Source organism: Cannabis sativa, chromosome 4 (assembly GCF_029168945.1).
Source record: "Cannabis sativa cultivar Pink pepper isolate KNU-18-1 chromosome 4, ASM2916894v1, whole genome shotgun sequence".
NCBI classification, from domain to species: Eukaryota; Viridiplantae; Streptophyta; class Magnoliopsida; order Rosales; family Cannabaceae; genus Cannabis; species Cannabis sativa.
In genome coordinates, this window is record NC_083604.1 from 5,810,390 (window position 1) to 5,826,670 (window position 16,281).

The following is a 16,281-nucleotide window of genomic DNA, read 5'->3' on the forward strand; positions in this document are numbered from 1 at the left end:
GACTAGCAATAAGCTAGTTGGGGTTGTGATTAGTGGTTAAAAATACACTTTTATTTATTTTAAATAATAAAATAAATTGAGTTTTAATTGATATTTTCATGAAATTATTGTAATATATTTTATAAATGAAAATATTTGATTTTGATTCAATTTATATCTTTCTTGTAGGAATTAAAGTGTATTTTTGTTAAAATAAAGAGGAAGGAGCAAAGTTGAAAAGAAAAGAAGAAAAAAAATGGCATTTTTGTTAAAGTCGAAAACAACCCAACCCAAAAAGGTCAAGCCTAGCCCATGAAGCTCATCATCAATTTTGTCTCTTCCAAAGCATGTGATGCAATGATGATAAGTCTAGGTCATCATCAACCCTATTTTCCTCTTCCACACTCAACCTTCATCCAAAGAGTAGAAGTCAAAATCACATGATAACAAAAATAATATTAATTTTATTTTTGATTTGAAATGTCAAATTTAATCTTAATATTTATTTTATAATCCCAAATTTTTATTTATTTATTTTTAGTCCTTTTATGGCTCTATAAATAGGAGCTCATTTTAGTAATTGAGAGTGTAATTTTTAGTGTAGAAAAACTATAGCAAAATTCTCTCATCTTTTCTTCTCATCTTTTCTCTTTAGAAATTTTATGAGAATGATTAGCATAATGGCCTAATCTTCCTTGGAAGGTTAGGGATGATTCCATATGCAAAGTGAGGTTATTTTGTATCTTTGATTCACATGTAATATTTATTTGAGTAATGCAAGTTTTTATTTCACTTTTATTTTCTTGTTCTTCATCCATCTATACTACTATATATGCTATTATATACTAAATATATATATAGACTTAGTCATGCTCTTTCTATATATTTTTATTTAGTGATTGTAGTAATAGTAGTATTTATCTTGTTCTATCTTTTATGTTCATTTTTATTTACTTTTTATTAAACATATAGGTTTAGTCATGCTCTTCCTATGTGCTTAAAAATTAAGAAAAGTAATATTAATGTTCATTTCCTTCACTATCACCACCATCTCTATTTCTATTTTCTTTGTCATTATTTTTACTAAAGATATATAGGATTAGTCATGCTCTTTCTATGTGTTTCCATTTAGTAAAAATAATATTTATGTTTTGTTTTATGTTTAATCTTTTATTGCATTATTGCTTGATGTATAATGTCATTTCTAGGTTCTACATAAGATTAAATCATTTCTTTTATTTTCAAGAACTTGTATACTCAAAATATAATGAACTTTAATGTTGTATGACTAGTGTCAACTTTGTGAATCAAAGGTACAAAATAGCTAAACAAGCATATGGATGATTCTTAAAGCCTTTCTCTCTTTTACTATTGATTATACATTTATTTGCTTTCTTTTAATATTTATTATCAAATTAAAAATCACAAAATCATTGGTTACTATTATCACTTATTATTAACCTTTTGTTTTTATTTTTCTACTAACGCTTTTGTCCATAATCACCTCCCTGTGGAATCGACCGCCCGATCTATACTACAACCACCGCTAGTGGAAGTCACATTTGGGCGTTAAACAGAAACTAACATAAACAATGCAAAATTTATCCACCCATCCGACCGCAGTACATGTATTCGCAGAACCTACTTCACTACGGATGAATATTTAAGATATTCAAACTCAACTAAGCATGCATTGATAATTAATTATACTAACAAAAGGTTAGCAGATGGATATACCTATTGCAAATCCGATCAACATCGAAATATGTCGACACTCAAATATTAGCACACAACCTATAACATAATGCAATATACAACCAATTTAAAATTTTAATTATTAAATTACTTACTAGTTATTAAACAAAGTAGCAAGTTACTAGCTAGTTACTAATTTCCATAGTTAATTTTTTTAAAAATAACATATAAATATATATACATATATAATCAATTATATATTCTCACTAAATTTATATATTCTCTAAACTAATTAAATTCCTACTACCTCTCATTCTCATTCACCACAAATATATATACAATACAAATACACAAAATACACAAATAATATATACACACAAGATATATATAAACACATATTCAATAATAAAACACAAAATATATACATATATATTATATATCAAGTTAATAAATATTTACCTTATAAACGCAATCCGGCGATAAAATGCTACAAAAATCCGACCCCCTCTAGAACACATACAATATAATATTAATAAAATAAAAAAATTCTAAAAAAATTTACAAAAACGAAATAATACCAATGTACATAAATAAAATGAATAGAAAGCATATTTATACCTTAATAGACGTTGAGACTCAACGTTTTCTCCGCTAAAATCTAAGTGGGTCGAGTTATACCCACCACCTTTCTTTATAATAGGTTCGGTTTGGTATATGAGGGGAAAAAACTAAACTTTTTACAGTATAGGTGTAGGTATAGAAAATAGAAGATTTTAAGACAAAAATGGGGTAAAATGGTTAAGAAATGAGGGAGAATGAGATTGTTTTAGTGGTGGTTGGCGAGGGTTTTTTCGTGGGTTTGGGGGCCGCTTGTGGGTGGCCGTTCCGTGTTCGCAAGGTGTGAAATGAGGAAGTGAGGAAGACGAAGCAGAAAAGGTCTGATATATAACCATGGCGTCGGTTGTTATTAACCGACGCCATAGGTGCCACGTGTCGAATAAAGGTGGCACCTATGGCGTCGGTTAATACCTAATAACCGACGCCATAGGGTTATATAAAAAAACCCTAATTTTCCCAACCCCCAACCGACGGCATAGATATATATACATTCTATACCTACGGTTTTTACCAAAAAACCGCCTCTAAATGTCAATGCAGATATTTTCACCCCCTTTAGCTTCCCTTTTTATAAATTGGGTTGAAAAAAGGGAAGCTAAAGGCTTACATTGTAGTAGTGCTCACAGACATAACCATCACAACAACACGAGAACACCCAGAAAATACCTATTAATTCAAATAAATAAATCATGAAAAACAACAGTAAAACAATACTAAAACAATACTAAAACAAAAAAAACAATAAAAAAAAATGATCAAAAATTAACTATGTTGTGCACATCCTCAATACTAAATGCACTATATTTGCAAGAAAAGTTCTAGAAAATTAGAACAAAAAAAAACCACACTAAATCTTATATTTTAAAAAAAAAAACATAACTAAGAACTTCAAAAAATTAAAAAAAAAAAAAAAAGAAGAAGAAAAGAAAAGAAGATGAAGAAGAAGAACTAAGAACTATCACCTTCATGGTCTTCCCTCTCATCATCTCGGCCATGAATTATCTCATCATCGAGATGGTGTTACAAGTTTCTTTCTTTTCCTTCAATATAATTTTTTTTTTTGAATGGTTCCTTCAATATAATTAAGTATATATAATAGTAGAGTTGGACATCATATATATATGTTGATAGGAGAGGAGATGTACGTGGCAAGCATGCATGAATGTTATGATGTTATAACATATTAATTTTCAAATTTTAAATGCAAACAAAAAAACTATAAAAATGATTAAAATGCTTGTCACTTTTGTCACATCCCACATCCAATCAACTTTTCTAATAAAACAAAAAACTTTAAATATTGATGTGAGAAAATCTTATAGAGATATGTACACAAAAAAGTCTATATTGTTGATTCAAAAAAAAAAGTTGGCAGTAGGAAAAAAAAAAAAACAGTACAAAAGTTATTTTTGGAGTGTAACAGTATAAAAGAAAGAAAATGGGAAAACACAGTAAACTGTGTAAATTTCCCTTAAATTATTACTGTATTAGTTTTGAAATTTTACTTATATGTTTACACAGGTGTACACAGTATTCAGTTAGTATTTAATAGTAATATTTAACTGACGCCTCAAATTTACAAAAAAAAAAAATCAAATTAAAGGGATTTTGCCACCAAAAAAATGACTACTTACAAAAATATTAAATTTTGGGGGCACTTTTACATTTATACTGCCATACGAAAATTTTTACAAAAATACTATCCTCATCTTAATTTTTTTCTTTTATATTGTATACACTCCAAAACACATACGAAGCCTCCATTTGCAACACCTACGGTCCGAATTACCAGAGCAACACTAGAACAGCCAAAAAACAACTATTATTCCAATCAGAGTGTAAGCATTTAAGATTTCAAACCTAAAACAATAACATAAAAAATTACGTAAAACAATTATAAAACCACAATAAAACTACCAAACAAAATAACCAAATAAAATCACAAAAAAAAAAATATATACCTCAATAACTCTTTTGCAAGTGGAGATTTCTATAACATCACGAGAGGAAACCTTCACCTTGGAAAATTTCCCCTTACCCTAAATACATTAAAAAATAATTCATAACAGCCAAAAAATAACCATTAAAAAACATAAAAAATTAAGTATATAATACTAAACACCGAATAGCACATACAGAACAACAAAACATATAAAATTTAACAAAATTAGAGAGTGATGAATAAAATCTCAAATCGATATCTGAGACTGAACATGCACAAACAAAAAATAAAAACTAAAAAAGAAGCTTAAGAAACTGATTTTTTTTTTTTTTGAAAATGATGAAGATGAGAAGAGCAAAAAGTAATGGTAACCACAATTGAAAAAACGTGAATCAATCTTTTAAACAAATGAAGAAAAAAAAGCTTAAGAAGAAGAAGAAGAAGAAAATTTTGAAGATGGTGTAGATGAGAATATCAATAAGTAATGGATTTGGGGTAATTTGTATTCAGCTGTTTTTTTTTAAAAAAAAAAGATGACTCAAAAGAACAAGCCAAATAACAACAAAATAGTCGTTAAAAAACATTAAAAATATGCATACAATAAGAAACAAAAAATACGAAATACATAACAACAACAAAATAAATTAAAATGAGCAGAAGACATAGATCAGAGGAAAAAAAAAAACCAGAACATCTACAGCAAAAAGGAAAAAAAACTCTAAAATAACTCAAAAAAAAAATAAATAAATACTTTCGGCACTTTAGGTATCTCAAAATCTTCATCATCGAAAATAAAACAACTAATTTTCTCTTTTTAAGATAATGAACAACTAATTTCCTTTTCGAAGTTATAAAAGATGTAGGGATATGAGGATTTTCTTTGAAATATTTCTTACCCATTGTTAATTTACTAACAAAAATAAGAGAAATAAGAAAGAAGAAGAAGAAACTGAAACAAAAATTAAAGATACAAAGATAAAAAATAAAAAGAAGATGAAGAAGAAGAAGGAAAGAACAATGGCAGTGAAGAAGGAAGAACAATGACAGTAAAGAGAGTCTTATTTATCACTCTTTTTTTAATTTGATTGTTATTATTAAAAAAAATTATCACATATGTGAATCTCTTTTTAAATCAGCTTTTACTAATTTTTTAAAAAAGAAAAATAAAACAAAACACATCCTACAAATACAAATAGCATAAAGGGAGAAAATTAACAATTTTTACTATACACAGTATACAATATATAAAGTGTACAGTAAATATAATTTTAAGCGTGTAAAATAAAACAATTAAAAAAAACAGCATCCAATGTAAAATTCCCAAAAAAAAAGAGATTAAGTGTATAAAAATTAAAACATAAGAGAGTTTCAACGCCAATTACTCAAAAAGAAGAGTCCAATTCATATGGGAGATTTGCGACCTATCTCCTCCTTATGTAATGTTTTTTATAAAGTGGGATCGAAGGTGTTGGCAAATCGAATGAAGAATGTGCTTAATATGGTGTTATCGGTCTCTCAAAGTGCATTTATTTCAGGACGTTTGAATTCTGATAATATAATGGTTTTATTTAGGTCATGAATTATTTTAAGTTGAAAACGCAAGGAAAAACAGTTTCATGACTCTTAAGTTTAACATGAGTGAAACATATGATTGAGTAGAGCAGTCATTCTTGGGTGTGATTATAATGAGGATGGGATTCCATGAAAGATGGGTTGATTTTATTCTTTGTAGTGTGAATTTTGTTTGGTATCATGTTGTTCACGATAGAAGACGAATGGGACCTATTATCCTCAATGTGGCATTCGTCAAGGTGATCATTTATTACCTCATTTTATTTTTGGTGTGTGCCAAAGGTTTTTCAGCCTTGACGAAGCGTTATGAAATGAATAGGCTTCTTACGGGTTGTAGGGTGCCAATTGATTATGACATGAAACCTCATGCACCGTATCCTAAATTCTAACACGTTATTAGATCAATTAAAAAAGCTTCTGCTAGGCTTCTTATGGGTGGTAGGGTGTCAATTAGTTTTGAGATAGAACCTCATGCAACTTATCCAGGGTCGTCTTAAACATTTTGGAGGCCTTGTTCTAATTTAAAACTTGGGCCCCTAAAAAAGTACAAATTATAAATAATATTTTTAAATATTATATTTCAGTTATATTTTTTTATAAAATATCAAAAAACTCCAACTATTTATAAAAATTGTTATTGATTCCAATACAACAAAAAAATGATAAGAAAAGAAAATATAAAAAGTTTGAAAAAATTATAAATAACAGTAATAGATTTTTATTTTTTTGCTTAAAAGCATTCATAGAATTAAAAAATGGGCTTTGAAAATTGGGATAAAAGTGACTAATGACAAATTGTTGGCCCCTTCAAAAGTTAGGTTCATTAAAAAAAACTATGGGCATATAAAAAATATATATTGGGCTTTTTTATTTTTTGAGGATCTTGTGCAGTAGCCCACCTTGCACACCATTATGGCAGGCCATGACCTTATCTTAAATTCTAATATGGTATCAGATCAATTAAAAAAGCTTCTGGTTATCCACCTTTAATCTCTATTTGGGACCTTTTGACCAATGTGTGCCACTTTCTACTATTGGAGTCTTTAACCTGTTTAAAAAAAAAGTCACAAATTTCTCCACGTGTACACCCACAAATTTTCCAATTTGTCCTTGCAGGATTCTTTTGAATGTCAAGTTTGGGCCTGTGGTCTCTTAAAGATCGTTCATTACACCTATACTTTCTAGGCTCAAATGTGAGGAGGGTGTATAAGAAAGAGTCTCACATTGTTAATGTGTAGAAAGAAAATACCATACATAAGATGAATGGGATACTCCTCTCATTGTCAATTAGTTTTGAGATGAAACTCCATGCATCTTCATCCTAAATTCTAAAATGGTATTAGAGCAATTAGAATTTTTTGTTGTCTCCACATTTTACCTCTATTTGGGACCTTGCTACCAATGTGTGCCAGTTTTTACTGTTGGGATCTTTAACTTGTTTCAAAAATCTACAATTTCTCAACATGTATACCCACAAATTTCCTGATTTGGCCTTGTGGGATTCTTTCAAATTTCATGTTTATTCATGTGGTCTCTTAAAGGTCGTTTGTTATACCCACAGTTTTTCAAGTCAAAATGTATTAGAAATAGTCTCACATTGCTAATGTAAAGAAAGTTAAGGAGGGGGTGGTTCCAGAAGAAGAAGAGCAAGAAGAAGAAGAAGAAGAAGAAGCCAGGGGGATGGTTCTAGAAGAGAAAAAGGAAAATAAAGAAAAATAGAAAAGAAAAAATTGGGCAAAAATGAAAAAAAAAATGTAATTTTTTTTATTTATTTTTACTTTTTTAATTATTTAAAAAATTTATTTTAATTATATTTAAAAATTAAAAATTAGGTAGACAAATCAAAATATAACATGTGTGCACTTGGATACACATAGACAATTCTCCTTGGCATTTAATAGCAATTCACTAACGGGAGGGTAAAAAGCATAGCAAAAGTGAGGTTTTGGTAGTTTTGCCACCAAAATATCAGTTTGTGGGGTTAAGTGTCACAAATCGTATAGTTTAGATAGTTTTTCCACCAACATCCCTTATATAAATGTGATCAAATTAGGCCTTAAGGCCATTATAAATAATGTTATTCGGTATTGAGGAAGCCTAAATCCTATCATATACATTTTAATTAAAAGTTCATTTAGTCAAATTGTGAGCAACAAAGTTAAAAGATCTAGAAACTTTCAAAAAAATTACATCACGAAAAAGAGTTCATGAGGCTCTTACAATGAGCTACAAAGTTATCAATTTTCCACCTCAGATTTAATCCTTTGACAACATTAATCACTGTGTTAGAATCACATTCCACAATAACAAATTACAAGCCATTTTTCGCTGCCAGTTCCAATGCCAACAAACAAGAAGTGGCTTCGCTAATAAGAGCATTGGCAAAATACAGCCTATTGGTACCAACCCAAAAACCTTTCTCTACATTATCTCAAGCCACCACCGTAAGCATCATAGTCCCCTCCCTAACCGCCACATCGTAGTTAAGTTTGATCTAGTCCATGGGCAGTGGAACCTACTCAGTGACAACAAAAGAAGGTTGTAATTGAGACAAAAGAGAATGACCATAATCTGTATAACAATGAGCAACAAAATCTATGTGATAATGTATGTTATACAAATGGTTATTATGTACATTGTCCTTCCTCGCTCTCTATCTAGTGTCAACTATGATAGATGCATATAAGAACACATCATCAACGATTTCAGTTTAGAGTCATGACTTATCACGGATGTCTCACCAGAACAACCTAAATACCACTCCCTAGTATTCACATATCTCATTGCCTAATAAGAAAAGGTTGATGCCCTAACCCGACATCCATATATCTCATTGCCTAATAAGGTAAGTCGATGCCCTAACCTGGCATCCACATATCTCATTACCTAATAAGGCAAGTCGATGCCCTAACTTGAACTCTATATATCTCATTGCCTAATACGGCAAGGCGATGCCCTAACTTGGCATCCATATATCTCATTGCCTAATAAGGCAAGTCAATGTCCTAACTTGACATCCATATATCTCATTGCCTCATAAGACAAGTCGATGCCCTAACTTGACATCCATATATCTCTGTCATTGTCTAATATGAAAGTTGATAGTAGGAAACCTAACAACGGTTTCACTTGGCGTCATGACTTTAATCCACTTAACAGGAATCATCGTTCTATTACATCGATCATAGTCGAGTCATAATGATAATAATCGTAACTTAACATGCTATGTCGTACGGCTGTACCTTTCTTACCTCAAGTTTCGATTCAAGTATGTTAGCCAACTTGTACGGATAACGATCAACGATTCCGGACCCTATGTCACAACAATAAAAAGAACGGTTAATCACTTAACCTAACTCGTTCTAGGTCCTTAATTCATCACCGTAAGTCCCCCTATAAGTCACTAGGGTACCAATGCCCTAAACATCAAGAAATCTTGAAAAGCAGGGGTTCTAAACATCACCAAAAATGGTAAGCCATTGTCAGGGTTTCCTGGTAGGGAATACGGTTAACCATTTTTCTAAAAACGGTGGACTATTTTTTGTAGGAAATGAGAACCCCGAGTTTTAAACATCTCAAAACCTAACCAATTGATTCCAAACTTCACAAAACAATCACACAACATCCAAATAACAATTTTTACGTAACAGAAATCAAAATTATGCTCTTAATCAAAAGTTACCATGAGAGCTCAAACTTTGAGCTTAAAACTCAAACTTGACTCTCTCCTAGCGAGCAAATCACCCAAATGAGCATCAAAACCAATCTCAAAACACTCAGAAACAAAACCAAAAGCTTACTTATACCCTAGCAACAACAGAACCAAAATTCACCCCTTATAACCTAAGCTTTTTCATGAAAAAAAGAACTAAACTCTTACCTTAGGCTTCCCCCTTCAAGTGGTTTATCTCTAGCTGCTACTAATGGTGTAGAGGGGCTGGTTCTTAGACAGCAGAAATTAAAGAAAACTTTAGTTTCTTGCTCGAGAGGAAGGAAAAGGAGAGGGTTTGTTAGATTTTATGCTTATCCTATATATATAAACTTCAATTTATATATAATAATAATAATAATAATAATAATAATATTAAATAATTAATTAATAAAAGATTATTTTACTATTTTTAAGCCACTAAGAAATCTATAACTCTAAGGTATTTGGTCAATCCTGAATATCCTAAAATACTCCAATAATTCTAAAACTAACTTAACTCAATAATCTCATTAAAACTACTAACTAAACATGTTGTAATATTTTTGGCCTCCAATCAGGTCTCCAATGTCGTCAAATTTAAAAATATTTTTATTCTACAAATAATTCACATTATACTCACATGTTCCAAATAAATCTCTGTGGTTAATAAATTACGCTTATTGATCCACTTATGTCAAAATTTCATTATTTATATTACGGTGGAAGGTTGCCCTAATACTCTATAGTTCTAAAAAATCCCTCTCATGACTCCTGCAAAAGAGGTGAAGCAATCCCGCCTTTGAAGCTCAAACCCTCGACACAAGTAACAAGAACCCAAATTCCCATATTTGTCATATTTTTCAAAAGAGTGTAACCAACCTTTAATCTTCCCACTAAAATTGAATGGAGGAGTGGACTAGTGGAGCAAGAAAATCCACTAATTAAATTTGTAGAGAGTTGGTTTTCTACTTCCAAGGTCTGATGTTTATCCTCAAAACAAACATAACATGAAATATTTAGATAGTTTTGCCGTGCGTGTAAACCGAAATCATGAAACCATGGCCTGTCCCACTTCCTTCCCTTCGATCAAATCTCACTTTTCGATTTCAATGAATTCCATGGTCACGATTGCTTTCTGAATCTTTCCAACCACATCATCATCTTGTCAACCAAATAGGCACTCTTTATTTTTCATCCTTTCATGTCTTTTCTTTTCTTTCTTTCTAATTAAATAAATTAAAATAAAAAAGTCAACTAAAATTGACTTTATGTTGTTCCTTGTAACGTATGAAATTTGTGTTCTTTTGTTTTATTCTTTCTAAATTTAAGAATATTAAGTCTCAAGAAGAGATAACGTGAGAGCAAACATACTTACAATAACAAAGAATAACTATCAAATATTTGATTTATATATATTATATAATAATTCATGGTGGTTGTGACAACATGCAAATAACTTTTAAAGTATAAATAAAGTAGCTTTGATGATTTTTTTTTTGTTGTTGTTCAAATGGTAACTCAAATTCATGTCTATCAAATTGACTGTGTATTTTAATGCATCCATACATTTTGCTATTATTATAACAAAATGTTAACACAGTCTTCTTGTAGGACTCGTCACACTGCAGAATAATTCGATCATGAATATAGTTATTTTGTGGGACCAATCTCCAACATTACTGCAAATAATATGCAACATTATCTGTGCAATTTAATTCTAAATTATTCAGTTATGACGATATTATTAGGAGGAAAGATAATATTAAACAAATGTTAAGTACGGTAATTATTAAAGATGAATGTCCATTAGTGACTTATGGCATGATAATTTTTTTAGATAATTGGGTTTATAAGGAAATATGTCTTAAAGGGTAAGGCAATGACAATGTAGGCGGTGTTGTAAGGCAATGGCAACGTAGGCACGCGGTGCGGTGGGGTAAGGCAATGACAACCAAGTAGCAGCAACTGATGATGGCCATGGTCACCTTGGCTTCTTTAAAGGGTTGGTTATGAGCTTTTATAACTTGGACAGTTCTTAATGTAGCAACAAAATCAAGTACCTAAGTTATGCAATTTTGTTCGGTTGCTTAAACAGAGACCAATCCTCATCCCCATGTGTCATCAAAGAGAAAATAGTCTTCTCTCTCTTGAGTTAAGACAGGCCTCTTTAGATTGTCAGGTTATTTTTAGTATTAATTTTAGATTAAATTTAGTATATTTTTAATTGAGTTTTAATTGTGTTTGGAGCATTTTCACGTTTGTTATCTTTTATTTTTGCAGATTTAAAATAGAAGAAGATTAGAAAATATCAAAGGAATAAGATGAAAAAAAAGATAAAAATATCTCACAAAAGATGATATTTAAAATAGAGAAAATTGTGTAAGAAAATAAAACTGAAACTTCAAGTCTGAATTCGACTATCTTCTGATTAGATTTTGGAAAAAGTCAAAACATAAAAGTCCTAGATCTCTCTTTCGTCTTTCCAGAACATCTTGAATCGTCTGATTCCGAGCAATCTCGAGAGAGTTATGGCCACTATCAGTCGACGCAGCAGAAAAATCATTGTCGAACTCTAACACGGGCCGCGACATGACTTTAGCATGCCGCGGCCCACTCCCCTAAACAACCAACACAAAAATCGTATTTTTCTCTCACGTGGGTGTTGGGGGTTTTCTAGTTCGAATGAGCATTTAATATGTCCGTTTTTCTATCTTTTTAGTCTCTGAAAGCCTATATAAAAGGTGGACTGGAGTTGATTTCAGCCAAGCAATTTCAGAAAGAAATAAACAGAAAATACAGATGCGAATTGGAGAGATCAACTGCAATATTAGAGACATTTTTTTAGAGGATTTTCAACATTCTTTTCTTCTCTATTTTTATCTCTTTTCTTAAAGTTAATATGTGTGATTGTACTCTCATAAACATGAGTAGCTAAACATTTAATTAGGGTTAGATGGAGATTGTTTAACATTATTTTATGGTTTTAATATGATTTATTTTCCCCCTAATTTCTATGTAGTTTATTTTATTTGTACTTAACTACTTTTAATTGCTCGATCACCAATTAACTGTCTATGATTTTGATGCGAGATCTGAAGAGTAAGTATCAATTATGCTATAGTGAAATAGAACTGAGTTTCGATATAGAACGAGAGTACTTATATGGTTTAGATAGCTTATAGGGTTTCTGTATTTAATGCATGTGGCATGTTAAATTTATCACGAGAGTAGAAAGTTTACATGTAATTGAGGTTTATATATATGAGAAGACTATAAATTACCTTAGTAAACCTGCTATTGCATAAAAATTAACCTTAGGAAAATAATCATATTAGGTCATAATCAATAGAAACAATTGAAATCGAAACCTTAATTTTAATTAACTGTGAATTTTCTTAAATAATTGTTTCTTATTAGTTTTCTTATTTTTAATTCTTTTCTAATTTTTATTTAATCAAATAAAAGTAAAAGTTTAATTTCAACGTACTTACCTACAATCCCTGTGAGATCGACCTCACTCCTGGTGAGTTTACTACTTGTAACGACACGTACAAGTGCGTGTGCAAAATATCACAACATAGATATAAGAAGAGGTTGAAGACTTGGCAATTAGTATACTTCTTGAGGCGAGTCCCAGCCTAGATTTTTGGTTTGAGTACTGTAATTGAGCTTTTAGTACACCACAACACGTTCTACTTTTACATACGTGTCAACTAAGAGAATAGTACACTTATGATCACATCTTAAAGCACCAAAAAACAAAGAAACATAGCCCACCCCTTTGCCATGCTACTTGGAAAAAAGTAGACAAGTTATAGGACTTAGTTGACTCTTGAGAATTGATTTGAGCCACAGCTACATATTTAGACCCACTTGTACAAGTTTTTCTACTACACAAGTACAGATTCCTTATAAAAATCAGTCTCAAACTTTGATTTTCTACGTTTACTACCAATATAAAGTCTTACCATTCTTCTTTTTCTCCAAAAGAAAAAAGAATATCAGCAATGGAATCTCTTGTAGTCATCAGCTTTCTACTGTTCTGCTTAGCTCAAACTTGTTATGGTGATGTTCTCTTCTCTTCTCTCCCAAGAACTCTAGTGGTCAGTGCTTCCCCTCTACAAGGTCAAGGTATGAAGAATTGTAGCTTTATTTGCTCTTTATTTTAATCGGCAAAAGGAACATCCATACTTACAGAGTAATCTAAGACTTGGGATTTTTACTAATCTCAATTAGTTTACATCTGAATATTTTCTTATAGTATTCTTTAGGGCTCCATGGTGTGTGTGGTTAAAGCCTTTCTCACTGTGACTTTCTACACTTTATGGTGCAGTATTGAAGGCTGAAGAGGACAGAATTACTGGGAAATGGGGTTTGAATGAGAGCTTCAAGGCATCTGGAGTCGGTATAGAGTACAAGAATGTGAAAGTGAGTTTGTGTTATGCTCCGGTGAGCCAGATAGACCGGGGATGGAGGAAAACCGTAGACAACTTGAACAAAGACAAGACCTGTCAATTCACCATTGCTAATGGAAACTATGATGCTTCTCAGACTAGTCAAAGCTTCGATTGGCCAATTGAAAACGATATTCCTTCAGCTACCTACTTTGTGAGAGTCTACGCTTACAACTCCTCCGGTGAGGAGGTGGGGTTTGGCCAGACTACAGATGCTAGTAAGATCAGTAACCTGTTTAAAATCCAAGGAATCAGTGGAAATCAGGTGTCATTTGACATTGCTTCGATTTGCTTCTCTGCTTTTTCTGTGGTGTCCTTCTTTGGATTTCTCATAATGGAGAAAAGAAAGAATAAGAGTCCTTCAGAGAACTAAGGTAATGGCTGCTTAGATATATTGCTGACTTACCTCAAACTTGAAGTGTTCCCCCGTTTGTAGTTTTTCTTAAAACACCCTTCTATTATTACAACTTCTGGTTCACAAATCTCAAGTCAAGCACCTATTAGCACTTAGCCCGAACACTGTATACAGTTCACTGTAATTCTGGAATGAAAGGAAGAATGAAAAGTTTTAAAAGCTTACTTAGATAACTCATCATGAAGCATAAGATAACAAAAGGAATCTTTCTAATTGCAGTTTGAACAGAAAAATAAAAATATTGTATTTATACTTTTTTAGCTAATGAGTTCCCAAATTTAAATTCTTCTATTCTATTCACATAGTTTATTGCGCTGAGAAGAATCTTTGGCATAAAGAAAGGGAGACACAAGTTCCAGTACAATAGGTAAATAGCATAGTAGTTATTCTATATATTGGATTCCCAAATCCAAGACAGAACAAGTAATAGTTTTCATTTTCTAGAACCAATTATTTTTTGTTTCCACTTTCCATACAAATAATAACAAATAATATAGAACCATTTCCAAGAATTCTAAAAAATACATTACATAGCATACATTCTAACTATCAAAACTTCAGTACAATGTTCTCTTCTCTTTAAGATATTTTATAAGCAGACTATATTATTACTCAATTGACTTCTTTCCAAAAGCAAGAAAACACAATAAAGAAGGTGAAAGAGAAAAAGGGGTTCTTTTTAATTTGGCCCTCTTAACAAAAATCATCATCACCTATTCACCTTAGTAGCTTTACTGTTCTTACACCCAACGTTTTACTCTTTCAAAATTATACTATACCCATCAATTTTCTTTGTACTGTATGTATTGTTCATTTTTGTCCTGTTCAAGAAAAAGATATAATTTGCCTATATAATCTATGTATATATATTATAAAAAATCATAGAACATGAGAGAGAAAGCAAAGCAAGTAATGACTAACATGAGCTTGAGCCGAACCTCCATGATTTTCAGTAGCGAATTCATCAATAGAAGAAGATAAAGTTTCGAAAGAGAGGTTTCTATTTCTCTCATCAACCAAAGCTTTGGTCTTTTTCTGCATAGTTATCAATATATTCTGCCATGTATTCACCCTCGAATTTCCCCTTCCGTGCAACCCAACATTCACATATTCAAAATCCTCCGTCTTCAACTCCAAAACCTTCTCACCCTCAGCCCCATTCATTACCCAAATCAAACACGAACAGAACCCTTTAGAAATCTCCGAATCACTATCTGCTCTAAACCCTACCCTCCCATTCTCATCCATCTTCGCCTCTACCCAAACCTGAGTCGCGCAACCCGCGACCCGGTTCTCCTTAACCCGACCCGATTCATCGTAAGGCGGCAGCTTCGACGCGTAGTGAAGCAACCTCTTCACACGGTCCATCGGCTCCGCCAGCGACTTGAATTCCAAAACTAACCGTTGAAGCTTATCGGCAACGGAGAGCTCGGATGCCCCCGGCGGCATTTCAATCTCGGTGAAACTGTTAGGGTTCCTCCTCCTGGCATTCAATTCCGGTGAGAGAAAATTACAACATTTTAAAGAATTATTTCTCTTGGACTTAGAATTAGCACATCTTAAGGTAGAGTTGCTAGAATGCTTTATCGGTGTTGTTGAAGAAGGAAAGCAACATTGAGGAAGAGGAAGATGAGTACTGATTCGTATAATGGAAGAATTCATGTTTGGACAGAAAGAAAGTGAAAAAGAAAATATTTATATTTGATTTGATTTTTGTTTTGAAGACCCTAAAAATGTGTGTCTGCAAATGAGTTTAATGGGGTTTTGCATTTCTCTTCTGATTTTATAAGTAAGAAAAAATATGAGAGAGAGAGAAAGAGACCAACCAAAGAAGGCGCGAAATTTATTTATTTATTTTTCCAAGAAAAGGTATGCTTTTACTCCTTCAAATAATGTTTCTTATTATTTCATAGTT

General features: G+C 31.6%; 2 protein-coding genes across 4 annotated transcripts; one reads left to right on the forward strand and one right to left on the reverse strand.

The window, feature by feature from the left end:
- Window positions 1–13,170: 13,170 nt before the first annotated feature.
- LOC115714742 (high-affinity nitrate transporter 3.2) lies at window positions 13,171–14,643 on the forward strand. The gene is made up of 2 exons (XM_030643498.2): window positions 13,171–13,628; window positions 13,831–14,643. Exons 1-2 carry the CDS (start codon window positions 13,505–13,507, stop codon window positions 14,322–14,324), a joined length of 618 nt encoding a protein of 205 aa, XP_030499358.2. The 5' UTR covers window positions 13,171–13,504; the 3' UTR covers window positions 14,325–14,643.
- Window positions 13,433–16,218, reverse strand: LOC115714740 (sufE-like protein 2, chloroplastic). 3 transcript variants are annotated; one of them, XM_030643497.2, is made up of 2 exons: window positions 15,305–16,217; window positions 13,433–14,492 (listed from the first exon to the last, which is right to left on the reverse strand). In XM_030643497.2, the coding sequence occupies exons 1-2, from the start codon at window positions 16,026–16,028 to the stop codon at window positions 14,482–14,484; spliced, it is 735 nt and encodes a 244-aa protein (XP_030499357.2). In that variant the 5' UTR covers window positions 16,029–16,217; the 3' UTR covers window positions 13,433–14,481. The 3 variants fall into 3 exon arrangements, with proteins under 3 accessions (XP_030499357.2, XP_030499355.2, XP_030499356.2); XM_030643495.2 differs by having other exon boundaries at window positions 15,288–16,213; XM_030643496.2 differs by lacking the exon at window positions 13,433–14,492 and adding an exon at window positions 14,726–15,187 and having other exon boundaries at window positions 15,288–16,218.
- Window positions 16,219–16,281: the final 63 nt, after the last annotated feature.

What these genes read in the sequence shown, in the direction of transcription:
- LOC115714742 (XM_030643498.2), top strand. Translation starts at nt 13,505, where the DNA reads ATGGAATCTCTTGTAGTCATCAGCTTTCTACTGTTCTGCTTAGCTCAA. An exon ending in TTCCCCTCTACAAGGTCAAG is followed by an intron (nt 13,629 to 13,830) that starts GTATGAAGAATT and finishes TTTATGGTGCAG; the next exon opens with TATTGAAGGCTGAAGAGGAC.
- LOC115714740 (XM_030643495.2), bottom strand. Translation starts at nt 16,028, where the DNA reads ATGAATTCTTCCATTATACGAATCAGTACTCATCTTCCTCTTCCTCAA. An exon ending in GAGGTTCGGCTCAAGCTCAT is followed by an intron (nt 14,493 to 15,287) that starts GTTAGTCATTAC and finishes CTTTCATTCCAG; the next exon opens with AATTACAGTGAACTGTATAC.